Source organism: Sinocyclocheilus rhinocerous, unplaced genomic scaffold (assembly GCF_001515625.1).
Source record: "Sinocyclocheilus rhinocerous isolate Xijiao unplaced genomic scaffold, SAMN03320098_v1.1 scaffold1168, whole genome shotgun sequence".
Lineage (NCBI taxonomy): Eukaryota > Metazoa > Chordata > Actinopteri > Cypriniformes > Cyprinidae > Sinocyclocheilus > Sinocyclocheilus rhinocerous.
The window spans coordinates 1,638,588-1,653,166 of NW_015650373.1; the positions used below are offsets into that span (position 1 = coordinate 1,638,588).

Below are 14,579 nucleotides of genomic sequence, written 5' to 3' on the forward strand. Positions count from 1 at the left end.
CTCCCTCTCTCCCTCTCTCTCTCTCTCTCTCACACACACACACACACTGAGAGTGAAAAGGTGTAGTTTCTTTGCCTTGACCGTGGTTGGCGTAGTGGGCTTTTTGGGTGGGTGTTATGGCCTAAAAGGATTTATTATTGCAAATTGTATTGTTAATGATTTTCAAGATATGAAACAGTTTAGTACGAATAATGTATAATCTGTTGATTTCCTCATCCTCAATTGTCTAAAAACCAGAGAATTATTCAGCATTTAATTTATTTTATGATTTATTTTCTATAATGCAATTAACAAAGAAGGAGATGCAAGTACTGTATTTAAGGAATCTAATCCATCGGATTCTTTACGTTAGTTTCTGACTGCCTGCAGCCTGCCAGATTCACAATTTTTTCATTAAAAATTATTAATATATGACAGGTACAGTACAATCACCTATTCACCCGTTGGCGTATGGATGCAGAGAGTATTAGAATAAGTATTAGAAACATTAGATAGATATAAAGCAAATGGAAACTTTACAGGTGGGATGGGTTTTAAACAGTGGCTTACACACTGAAAAGTTACTGCCGTTTTTGGCAAGGTGCTGGATTTAAAGAACACCCTGTTTATTGTAATTATGTAATCTCGAAATCATGTAAACTGTGTTCGAAAAAAAAAAAATCAAGTCATAAGAGAGGTCGTAAATATGAACAGACGCTATGAACGTTTAAACAGAAGACTCGAGCGCATATTCATTGCTGTATGTATCTTTCTAATAAGTCTCGCACCAAATTTATACCTGCACAAGTTGGTCCAGGAATGCGGTGTGCAGTGGTCCACAGTCTGAGCCTTATATGAACAAAATGACAATGTCTAAATAGTGGACTTATGTTTCTAGCACTTTTGTAGTTCTGTGCAACAGAGTATGAACAGGTTGGCTTTGTCTGTTTAGAAGTGGGGTAAACCATTTGCCGTTTAGATAAACCAAAATGTAGTTATCCTTCATAGGCTAAACTCGCTCACAGACCTATACTCACAGCTTGCTGCCATGACACGTTCACTGCAGTGGTGTTTTGTAATGTTGGGCTGATTGTGTTTGAGAAAAACACATAAGATATCAACTTGACCACAAAAAATAATTTATTATTTATAACAATGGAGAATAAATATGAAAACAATCATTTCGAGTAACTTCAAAATTTAACGTTGGCTAAAGGTTTGCAACCCATTTTATTTAATGAGTTATGTTTCCGAGCGAAACAGGACATTGAATGTGAACAGGGTTGGTGACATAAGTTGAAAAAGGAAAATAATTTTATTAGTGGAGCAAGTTATTACATTTTGATGAAACATTATGAATGCAAACCTTATTTGTTCTTTGTAATAATGTGCACTGACAACAGTGGCAAGGCTTTGGGCCAGGGTGGCACTCACATTGATGGCTGGTCCACCCAATCAAATGAGACAGAAAAAAGGTATTGCGTACATGACAATAATCGCTCAAATACATGAACATAAGAACTACTTGCATGTGTAAACATAAGTGAGAAGTAATAAGATCCTGGTGGATGAGCACTGGTCTTCCAGTTGTGTGCTTCTTTTCTATGGCGAATGATAACTGCAAGAGCTTGATCTGAGCGATCAATCCAATCCAAGCGCACTCCAGCAGTAAAACAGTTTCGAATTGGTTTTTACTCATCGTCCCTGCCCACTAAACCTAGCCACCATGCCTGAGATTCAGTTTCTATTGACAGAATTTCCAAATTCAATTCATTTTCAAATGACGCTGAAAAAACCGCTGCATCATCATTATTATCACGACACGATCGGATCACGGATGTCCTATAGCTTTAGCAAATATATGTGATTCACTATGGTTTACTAATGTTTTGTGAAGATACAAACCAAAACACATCCCAAAAGACATATGTGTATACTGTTTACATGGACTGTACTTGGTATTATTTGATCTCTACCTGAAACAATTATGCTTGTTCTATTCATCAGAGAATACTGAAAAAAATGAATGAAATGAAATGTTTACAAATCAGCATATTTCACATAACAGAAATGAATTAAACGTAAAAATAAAAAAAGTTATTTTAAATTGTAATACTATTTTGCATAATGTTTTTACTGTATTTTTACTGCATAAGAGACTTATATCGGAAACACTTCATACCGACCCCAGACTTTTGAATAGTTGTGTATTTAGAAAATAAATGAGGTTACATTGATTTCATGTTGTTTTTTTGAGGATTTATATTTTAATTTATTCAGTAACATTGTTCAATGAAAATATTATCATGTAGTAAAACAAAAATAACAAAGAACTTTGTAGACTCTAGAGGGGACAGAAATAACACTGATTGCTTTTTGTTTCCGAATTGTTTTCACAATTACCTTGCACAGTGACAGACATTTATACACTGAAGAAATACAAGCTCAAGGTCATGGAGGCCAAGCGCAGAACACCTTGATTCACAATTTAAGTTATTCACCACTTTCTTTCCTGGGCCATGGTTTATCTGACCCTGACCCAAGTGCATTTTGCACTTGCATGTTACTGCTGTGAGACACTGTGCTGTTAAAAAACTGCCTTGACTTTTTTCTTCCAATGTTCTTGCTCTCAGAAATGAGCGAGAAAACACACAAAAGCCAGTGGAGTAAAATATATTAAATGCACAAACACTGTTGTTCATACCGAGAAAAGACAGACTATTGAGTCTCTTTGGAGAAATGCTTGGCACAACAACTCATGGGCTTCTGGCTCTGGACTCTTGAGTTATATGTCAGACAAAATAATAGTGACTTAATTTATCCCTGGTGTATGCGATTGCTTTCGTTCCCTACAGCATGCTGCTTAGGAAAAATTTAAAAGAAGGAGGGAATATCGTTCTTGTCAGTCAAAGCTAATGTCATGGTTCACTTGGCATATTGAAGCTCTGATAAGTATAATAGTGTATTTTTAAAGATATTTATTCATTGAAAAACCTTTCTTATGTTGACCTGGTAAGTTTGAATGTGTAGTAGTATGAATGACACATAAGATCTATGACAAAGTGAAAAATTATATTAATAAAATTGTTATCACTAGCAGAATATATGTTAAATTTATGGCCATGTTCACCAAACAACACAATTACATTTATGCACTTTTATCCAAAATAACATATTGTATTCAGTGTACTGTATACATTGTATTCCTTAATGCATTCTTTGAGAATCAAACCCTTGACCTTGGTGTTGCTACAGTAGCACCATTCCCTACTGATGATGATCAGTGTTATGTTTTTGTAAAAGATGTTTATGTTGAAGTTCAAGCGATGGAAAGTGATGATTTATCCATTCCTAGGCAAAACTACAGCTATTCTCTGTGTGGTTCAGGAACTAGCATTAGCACACCTCCCCTGAGGACTTGAATGCCAGGGATTTATATTTATCCTTTATTCTATATTTTGAGTCTTCCTGCTTTATGTTGGCAATGTTTTTTCTTGTTTGACAGTTATGGGAGGCTAATTATTTCCATGGAAACTTAATGGTGAAACAATAGGGTTTGCTCATACAGGTGGTCTGGAATGTGACAGCTGCACTATGGGTAAATGTTTTTGTGAGGTGTGACTAAATGCTAAATGAGCTGAAGGCTGCTGTAGTGAACAGCTGGTACGGGAGACGATCTAAGTGAATTCTCACAGACGAAAGCAACACGTTCTCTCTCTTTAACCCTCCTCTTTTCTATTTTTCTCTCTCTCACATACACGCATACACTCAAAAGTTCAACAGTTTAGGCTCAGTAATATTGAACAAAATTGGCAGCAAAGACTTTTATTTGAATTTTCTGTATAAATACAACTGTTTTCAATATTGATTATATTAAGAAATGTTTCTCAAGCACCAAATCAGCATATTAGAATGATTTCTGAAGGATAATGTGGCACAGAAGACTGGAGTAATGACTGCTAAAAATTCTGCTTTACCATCACAGGAATAAATTACATAAAAAATACATTCTTTAATATTTAAAAAAAAAAATCTAACTTTTGAACAATATACGAATACTCGTAAATCAAAAACATCTGGATGTGTAAATGTGTTTGTGAAAGGGTGTGCCATTAAAAAGCATGAACATTTCAGCTGTCACCATTCCATTTTGCATGATGTACCCTGAAGATTTCAGTAGCTGTTATAGTAAAAAAATAAAAAAGAGCTCAAGTGTGCTCAAGTAATGCTGCCAGATTGATTTCAGTGAATCACTCAACAAAAATAGTGATTTCCACATCAAAATGAACTAAGATCCCACATTGCAATCATTGTTTATTTTTATGTTTAATACTAAGCTAACAGCCATATGGCATCCATGTTACTACATTTTTAGCACAGTGTAGTAACCGGTACAGAACCAGTCTTCACTTACCACTGTTACTGCATAAATACAAGATCTCAGCTCATATTTTCATATTCCTGCTTTATATACATAATTTGTTGGAAAATACTTTCAACGTACAAAACATGTTGCACTGAATACATGAGAACAGCCTTTGTTTAATGAATTAGTCTCAATTAACTGTTGCAATAGGATGTCTTTATAATGTGTGTTCAGTCGTGATATAGTGCTGGATAAACGTGCATAATGACCCATCTGTCCAGCAATTTACAACTCCACTTAAACTGTTTGTATTCAGCACTTTGAAAGGTTTTGTTAATGTTGTAACAATAGCACTCTCTGGGGTGAGAGAGCAGCTCGACTCAATTATTTCCCCATTTCCTCATTAGAACACAAATATATTTAGCTAAGAGTCCCTTCCTACGGAACAACACAATAATGAGCCAGTATGAGTGAAGGTGCTAATGTAAAGGCCTGTTCACACCAAGGACGATAACTATAGAGTTTCAATAGTTGTTAGAATTCAGTGGGAATACAGTAGTGGTGTACATCTATAACAATAACGACACAGATGAACAGCATTTCAGAATTATTTTTTAATAAACAGTGTAAACGTGTAGAGTTATATTTATAGTTACATTTATACAGTCACCACCAGTTTTGTTGTGAATGGGCCTTAAATCAGAGAATGCTGCAGATCCATTGATTTTGTGGTGGAATATTCCTAAAAGTCTACACCTAATTTTGGAAACAATCTAAACCTTAACTTTTCTGTCTATAATTAAAATATTGTTGACTCTAATTGTATAACTGAAATTATGTAACCCCCAAAAATATAAAATGTCAATTTTAGCTTCAAAAGTAATACAAATTGGACACAGAACCCATCTTTAGGCTCAACATCAGTAAATCCTAAGTGATGTTAAAAGTAAAAAGGATTTGGTTCAGGCTTGTTATTATTTCCTTTTAACACAGACACCCTCGCTCACTCTGCCTTTATGTAAATTATGTAATTATGAATTATGTAACCCATCTTTAGGCTCAACATCAGTAAATCCTAAGTGATGTTAAAAGTAAAAAGGATTTGGTTCAGGCTTGTTATTATTTCCTTTTAACACAGACACCCTCGCTCACTCTGCCCACATATGTGTTCTCATATAATTACCACATTTGCATTTCAGCTGCTGAAAAAAAGATTGATGTTTCTGAATAGGAGTGAAATTGTTGCTGATTTGAATCAGAGAGCTCTTTCCTTGTTGTGACCACTTTGCTATTGATTGAAGCTGATTAAAGTACTCAATACATCACTTTAATCAAGGGTGAAATGAAAGGGCTGCTGAAACAGTTCACAGTTCCCATTGCTATCTTTTATTTAAGGTCATACTGGGTTCTCTATTTATTTGCACAAGTGCATTGTGTAAGTCAATCTAGGCTCATTGAAAATTTGAATAATGTTTCTATTGTACCTACATTTTTGCAAAACTCAAAAAAACTACTTACTGTGTATAGTACAATCCAGTGTAGTTTCCAGCTAAAATGACCATTAGTGGCAGTAAAACATCAACAACATTTATTCCTTTTCACTAGGCTTGCTGCGATAGTCGATGTTGACGGTGTTACCGGTGTTAGAAGTGAGACAGAGAAGACGATGGCAGAAACAAAATGCAAAAGCGCCTAGCTGTTTGGCAATATTTTACTTGATTTAAACTTTAATATTTTACTTTATTTAAACTGTGTAATTTAACAAAAGTTCTATGTTTAAGTAAGCGAGTTTGTCATTGTACCGTTTTGTTGTTGTCCATTCAAGCAATTGACTCTAATTCGAAAGTGAAAGTAAAATGCGCATGGGCATTTACAAGCTATTTAAAAGCGGAGGAAAAGAGGGAAAACCCCAACGAACTCCGTGTTGTCACACGTCGAAAATTTCCTCACCGTCACAACCTTGTTGTACTTTTCACACAAATTATGATTGCAGAGGCAGATAATCGATTAATAGACTTATTTTCATGCCTTGCACAATACTGTGTTATAACGCAACACTTTTGCCATAGTCATGATAAATGAGCTCAAAGACTTACAGACGCAAGCTAAAATGGCATGGTTGCATCAGCCAATGTGAGTGCTTGTAACACTGCAGTTAGGTTTAGGGTCGGATTTAGTATAGGTTGTACCTTTCAAAAACACGAAAGAGCATTTACCTTTTAGCGCCACTCACCAGACATTTGACTTTGAAAGTGTCATGAAATGCACAAGAAGCAGTGAAATATCATTTTGCAAAATGTCACATTTACCCTCGTAACCATTAGGGCTTGGTTTTGACACAAATTTCACAATTCGATTCGATTATCCTTCACAAGCTTGCGATTCGATTCCGATTTCGATTCGATTCAATATCGATTATTTTGGATATATATATCAGGTACAGGACATGGCAAATTTTCTAAAGGAAAACAAAATCTCAACTAATGCTGTAAAATATACCTGAGAGTCAATAATATGGAAGGTTGAAATTTGCTGATTTGTATACAAACACTTAAAATATACTAAATACATTTTTTGTAATTTTAAAGTTATAATACTAACTTTAACTTTAAATTACATAATTATAGCCTATTTCTACTCCAATTCATTTTTTGAAAGATAAACATTTAAATGGTGGATACAGGACAGGATACAGATTTCGGTAAGTTGTACTCTTTCTTTTAACATAACTTTAGATGTTCATTCACGTTTATTTCGTGCTGTAACTGCCATTAAAGCAGAGGAGATGATCAGTTCACGTGCGCTTCTTGCTGCCGCTTCTCTTGAACTGAGGAGCTACAGCGATGTCACCACACATTAAACAGATCCAAAACGACATTACATATTTGATTATTGTAATAAAATGGACAGAATTTGAAATCTGAGACTTTGTTTCATATTCAAAAGTAACAAATCACAAAGCTTATTGTGACTTATTGGATGGGAGGCGGTAGACTAATCAATTCTTGGGATTTATGAATCTATATCATTTAATAAAAATGAGAATCGATTAAAATCGAGAAATCTATATATTTTTACCCAGCCCTAGTAACCATGTTTAACTAGTGAGCCTGGGTTGCTGTAAGTAGTGTTGTCTTTGCAAAATCCTACTGTTCTCTTACAGGGGAAGAGGATATGCACAGACATGCTATATTACATAGAGTAAAGGAAATTTGCTCGTTTTGATCCCGACAACAACAAGAAGTGCTCTATATGGGATCTGAGAGGTCCATAGTCATGGGACCACTGCTGTCCTTTGCACAAACACACCTGTCCTCCACAAATGTACAGGGTTCTGCTCCTGCTCTTAAAGCTCTGTGATGGTTCATTAAGCCCGCTAAATCTTGAATTGGCAGCCTGCAGTAATACTGTAGATCAATGAATTGTTAAAACGGTTAAAAGTGATTCTGTCACAGTCTTCATTTACAGTTTACTACTCCTGTGAGGATGTGTGTAAATATAAATAAAATTGATTACATCGCTCTGGGAGCACTATCATGCACTATCATTTGTATCTCCCTCAACAAGTCTCCAACTGTGCTGTGCTGGTGTGACATGGTTGTCATGGTTACCCACCCCCCCCCCCCCCCCCCACACCAACAGTATGTAAACAAGGAAGTAGACTAATAGGACAACAGATAAGGTCGGGCGGTGTGATAGAGTTTTTGAAAGAGAAAAAAAGAAATTTGAAAATTAAAATTACTTGTTATAAAAGGTGTTTTTGCATAAGAATAATATAGGGGGTGATCTGTTAGTGTTTATTGTTCTGTTATGTTGGGATTTAAAGGGGTTTCTGTTTTGTTGGAGGTTTGGGGGTTGCCATTATGCCGAGGAGAGCCTGTGATTAGGTTGAGTATGGGCCAGTAATGATATGATTACATATGCTGCATGTTGTTTTATTTGAAAAGCAATAACTGCAAATGTCAGAGCAGTGATATTCTCTTATAGTTACCTTAGCATAGTTTAATGGTTTTATTTAATTCACTTAAGTTTTAGCTATACAATGTGAAGCTAAATAGAGTTTTGTCTGAATAGAGTTTAGTTACTATTAAGAAATATACAGTTTTTGCTAACTCAAATTAAATATATGTACTGTACTCATGAATATTTTTAAACATAATTGCTTTAAGGCAGTCAGTTTCCTCAAAATGAAATGAGTTACTTTGTTGGGTTTTTACAGTTGGTTAAAGCTAAATGTGGGTTAAAACTATGAATAAAAAAACCAAGCTCAGAAAACGACTCGTTTCAGATTTTGTCACATTATGACGTCATAGTGTGACAAAAGTCTGCTTCTGCAGAATCAGATCAACGCCTACTTCTACACCATCACATTTCTGACCCCGCCCACTGACACATTAGCAAAATGAGAAGGACAGAAGAGCAATACAGGATCACTGGACTAAAAATAACATTACCTTCAGAAGGATGGAAGAATGGATTCTTTGATAAATCAGTCAGGCTTTGCAAACTGACTTTTACTGTAAGTTACGGATCCGACAGTAATACTACAACATGTACTGTAAGTAACCGTGTTCATTGTAATGCTTAATCTGTGATCAGCGGTTTCTGATATACTGTATAATGATTCATGTACAGTCATGTTCTTTGTGTCAGTAAATCAAGCCAGTGACTAAATGGTCAACTACACATTGTGTCTTTTAGTAGCGTGAAAATAAACTGTTATTTAAATTGTGATTAAATCATATCAAAGTTAAGATCGAAGAACTCCCCCTTTATAATCGCTGGAGCTATCAATCACATAGCGTGAGTTTACAATCAATGACGCAGTCTACACTGCACTATGAATTCTCTTATTTACATCATGTTTGCACAGTTAGTTATGATGAAAGCATTCGCGAGAGTGCAAAATTCAAGTTGCGATGACGAGATCACTGCATACATGCGCTCAGCAGTCTGTCATCGGCTACAGTGCTCATCGCTACAACCTTTCATGTGACAGGAGTTGATTTAAATATAATGCTATAATCAACACTTTTCATGATTAGTTAATCTCAACAGCTGTAATAGTAAACATGTAGTAAATGTTTTCGAGAGAGCTCCACATACTTATTTAATACTTATTTTATATGCAAAGATGTTACCCAATCATAGCAGTGGGCATTTACATTGAAGTCTCAAGCAGACACGCCCCTTCCAACAGAGTGTTCAAATCAGAGGGCTAAAATCAGGGTACAAAATGTCCCTTTATTTCTAAATTATGCTATTTTTTGAGGTAAAATCATACTAACATTATAAGTGCACCTCAGGAAACATTATGAAATAATAAAAAAATGCAGTTCATGACCCCATTAAGGGATTTGTGACTGTTTATTGAGATGTGTTTAATTTCTGGTCTTATCTTTCAGGTAATTGCTTTTGTCTCCCTGTTTTTCATCCTGGTGTCCATCACTAACTTCTGCCTGGAGACTCATGAGGTCTTCAATGAACTTCGTAATATCACATCTACAAATACTGAAAGCAACACCACCATAACCCCCGCCATCCCGAAGATGGAGATGGAGCCCAAACCAGTTCTCACGTTGGTGGAGGGAATCTGTGTGGTGTGGTTTACCTTCGAGTTCCTGGTCCGCATCATATGTTGCCCGAACAAGCTTCTCTTCATCAAGAACCAACTAAACATCATTGACTTTGTTGCCATCCTGCCCTACTATCTACATCTTCACATACATCCTTTCTCTTTCAGTTACTTAAAGAAAACAATATTATTAATGATTCTGTTTAAAAGATTTGCCAATTAGTGCACATATTTATCTAGGCGGCTGCTGTTTTCAGATGACAGCTGACAGTTTCCACGGAACTCTGCATGGCATCATTGTTAGATAATTAGAACTAATTTAATTGTTTGCTGTTAACGAAGGAAAAAGAAATGGCCTCCATTTGTTGTAAATTTTGAGATAACAGTATGTAAACAAGGAAGTAGACTAATAGGACAACAGATAAGGTCGGGCGGTGTGATAGAGTTTTGTGTAGAGAAAAAATGAAATTTGAAAATTAAAATTACTTGTTATAAAAGGTGTTTTTGCATAAGAATAATAGAACAAGCTTCTCTTCATCAAGAACCAACTAAACATCATTGACTTTGTTGCCATCCTGCCCTACTATCTGGAGATGAGTTTGAGTGGCGTCAAATCCGAAGCTGCCAAGGACGTCCTGGGCTTTCTGCGCGTGGTCCGTTTTGTGCGCATCCTACGGATCTTTAAGCTCACTCGACACTTTGTGGGTCTCAGGGTTCTTGGCCACACCTTGCGGGCGAGTGTGAATGAGTTCTGTCTGCTCATCATCTTTCTTGCGCTCGGGGTGCTCATCTTCGCCACCATGATCTACTACGCCGAACGTATTAGCGCAGATCCCCAAGACCCTAGTGGCTGCAACCACACGCATTTCAAGAGCATTCCCATCGGCTTCTGGTGGGCGGTGATCACCATGACAACAGTAGGTTATGGAGACATGTACCCTAAGACATGGCTGGGCATGATGGTCGGTGCGTTATGCGCATTAGCAGGTGTGCTTACCATCGCCATGCCAGTGCCCATTATCGTTAACAATTTTGGGATGTACTACTCACTGGCAATGGCCAAGCAGAAGCTGCCCAAGAAGAAGAAGAAGCACAACCCAAACCCACACATGGTGATGAACTCTGCCTCATTTGGGAAGTCTGAAAGCAACTCACCAAGGAACAGCACACAGAGCGACATGCGCCCACTCGCCGCTAAGGAGAACCTTGGAAGCAACCGCTCAGGTAGAGCATCAGGATTTCAGTGACAATAGTGTATTCTGAGACAACAATGGGATGAATTCAATTGTTTGATACAATGAGGCTAAAGACACTTGGGATATATGGCCCATTTTAATTTTATTTTCTCCTAAAATACTAGCAAAACGTAAGCATGAAATCCTTAAGAGAGCATTATACTGGGAATAAACTTTGGGGACATTACAGTAATTACATTAAATATATTATTATGGATCATATATTAATCAAATTAAAATATTAATTTTAACATCCATTTAAAATATTAACATCCATGTTTTTGACTTTTGTCTTGTTATCAGATTCAAAGCAGAATGGTGATGCTAACGTAACTCTTTCTGAAGAGGAGAGCTGCAGTCTGACCCAACCGCTCTCTTCGGGCGAGAGGTGGACGCTCCGATGCTCACGCAACAGAGACAAGACCATGAAAGAGGCAACTTGCTTCCTGCTAAATTCTGGAGACTTTTCTTGTGGAGCTGAACCCACCATCCACACAGGTAAACAGGAACTGGTGGCTATAGAGTTTGTCCTGTCTATTAGGGTAAATGTCACTGATAAATTCTGGAATTTAAAAATATATATTTTATTTTTTATATTAAAATCCATTTTGTTGCCAAATATATATGTTGCTTCCTATGCCACCTCCTCTTCCCCATTTTAAAGTTAAAAACATTCATTTGGTGTAGTTTGAGAGTTCAAAGAAAAGTGCTCCAACCCATTTTCAGTGTCCAAATTAAACTGCATTATAACTGCCTTATACCATTTATAATGAACCAATAATAATGAGTTTTATAAAAAGTTATAAACATTTTTGATTCAATTGACAACCTTTGCTAAAGTAATGGTGCAAAACACAGCATTAGAGATATATGTTATTATGAGAATTGTAAAAAATATTTCAGTTCATTAAAGGTAATTTAATGGTTTAAATTTAATGGTAATTTAAAGGTCTAGGTAATTAAAAAGAAACACTGTATATATACAGTATATATATATATATATATATATATATATTTTTTTTTCTTTTTTAACTTGCAAAAAATGACCAGCCTACTGTACTTTATCCTGCTTATTATCTGGGTTCTTCCCAAATAAATGTATATGAAATATTGATTTACGTCAATATTATTTTATTATATGAAAAACAAGAGTCTGTAGAGTACAATGAGGAACATGAAACTATCAAAGCTATACAGGAAATCATTCAGTTGTACAGTTGTACATAAGAGTCATTATAAAAAATATTTGACTGCAAAATGGCTCGATTGACAAATCAGAATAAAGTAATCTGTAGCACAGCAAAATAAATACAGAGTTCTGGCATGAAACTCTAGATGGCGCAGTCTGATAGGTCTAGCTCAATCTGACCTGGTGACATCATTGTCACATGGCAGCTGATTGGTTCTCTCCTGTATCGGCAGCCAATGAGCTCACTGCTCAATAAATAAATACCTGGCTTTTGTTTGCTGTAGCAGTTGGCAGCACACTTCAGAAACCCTCCACCTTCCCCAGCTCCACCTGTATAGATATGCTACGGGGTGATTCATGTATGCTATAGGGGGGTTATTCATATGTGTTATATGTGCAGCAGCAGTATTTCTTACATGCTTACAGCAGCATGTTGTGGATGAATTGGCAGTAGCAAGCCTCGGTACTTGCTCTGCCGCAGCAGCAGCAGCAGCAGCGTAGCACTAGCAGATCTATTGTACAGTCATGTACATTACCATGCCAGTCCCTCCGAGAGTTGTCATGACAGAAATGTATTTTTTGTCAGGCATGTCACTCTATAGCTGACATTTCAAAACTGAGAGAAATAGGATGATAACATCACACAAAACAAGAGAGCATCACAACAGACAAAGCATACAGCAAACCCAACTTCCTTCATTACTGGTTGCTGTCAAGTCAGACTTCGACTCAGCCTGAATGACTTGCACCTCGGCCCCCAAATTCCCAAAAGCTCTGACAGGTTGCTGGCAGTCTATTTCTGGAGATAATCGCTTGATCACGAGCTGCTTAAGCAAACATTCCACCTTTTACATCATAGAAGCCCCTGTCTCCATTTGAAGGAGGAGTCTTTTTCTCAGTGCTAATGTAAAACATGAGCTTATTAGCACCTGTTGCTGAAGCAAGACAGGTTATAGGTGGGAATCATCATCTGAAATCCGTAACAGAACATTGCACTGGAAAAACTTGGGATTGCAACAATTTGCTATTTAGATGTTTGCTATGATTCCCCATTACTGCGTTTTGAGGCTGAGCGTTCATTTGGGTTCACTAACTAAATTAATTAATATTTCCATAAATGAATAAATGAATAACTAAATAAAGTCCTATGATCTCATCTATGAGGAGTTGGTGTAGCATGATTTTTTATTTTATTTCATGGGGTAATAATAGGAAATATGAATTTTAATTATACCAGTTTGCATGCATGTTTGTTTTGATTTCCCTCTATTCTTGGAAGATTCAAATAGAGGTCATCTGAGCCCTTCAGACATTCTGTGACGGTTGATTTCTCGTTTGTGTGAAAAGCCGTGCAATTTTCCTCGCTGATGTGGAGAGTGATGCACTCTGGGAATCAATGAGTGGCTGAGCGACAGCAGATGTGGTCCTGTCAGAAAACGATCAGTCATTACAGGCAATAATTCCCTCACCAGACATAGTGAAGATGCTCCATCCTTGGAAATGTCATCGCTGATGTTAAAAATAAATACTGTATGTACGAATGATCCGTATATCAGAAACTCGTGGCTATTCTTCTGTTTGTATGTTTGTTTTTTTGCTGTGTGAAACATATAATGCTCTTCAGTTTACTTTTTGTTTGGTTGTTTGGCACTTTACTTAAGTTTGGTTCAACTTCTTTTCTCTCTCTGGGTCTTTGTTTCAGAGAGCTGTAAAGATGCGCTCACATCCCCAGCAAACTACACTCAAGCAGAAGTCACTACCCTGACCTGAGGGGGGTTTGTCCTGATGAGACAAGTGGGTCACTCGTCTGGGATGCTTACCAGTCTTTCATCTTCTCATCAATCATGCATCGTCTTTCTCAGTCAAGAATATGGAATGTTTCTAGTCAAATCATCATGTACATCGGTCCATTTTCAAGCTGCCAGGCATGTATTTGCATGATAGAGCATAAGTACTTTTGGTCAAAATGTAACGTTAATGTACTTTTATATTTAGGACATAAAATCTTGAAGTAATGACCTCACTGAAGTCCTCATTAAATCAAAATAGGAAAATTTTGAAGCCATTTAAATGCTAGTTTAATCCTAAAAGTTAAATTACTTAAAGGGGTCATATAATGCTGCGTGCACTTTTACAAGTTGTTTGAACTGAAATGTGTGTTGGCAGTGTGTGTACACAACCACCCTAAAATGATAAAAATCCACCCAGTGTTTTTTTGTTAATCTACTAAAATCT

The 14,579-nt window shown here is 36.5% G+C and overlaps 1 protein-coding gene across 1 annotated transcript in view; it reads left to right on the top strand.

Annotated features, from left to right (window-relative positions):
* Positions 1–14,333, top strand: part of LOC107711934 (potassium voltage-gated channel subfamily C member 4-like) — a 24,523-nt gene extending 10,190 nt beyond the window's left edge. The window contains exons 2-5 of the mRNA XM_016517029.1: positions 9,751–10,023; positions 10,475–11,144; positions 11,459–11,653; positions 14,047–14,333. Of these exons, the coding sequence (XP_016372515.1) occupies positions 9,751–10,023; positions 10,475–11,144; positions 11,459–11,653; positions 14,047–14,114 (1,206 nt within the window). The 3' untranslated portion in view covers positions 14,115–14,333. The remainder of the gene's footprint in view (positions 1–9,750; positions 10,024–10,474; positions 11,145–11,458; positions 11,654–14,046) is intronic.
* The last annotated feature ends 246 nt before the right edge of the window (positions 14,334–14,579 follow it).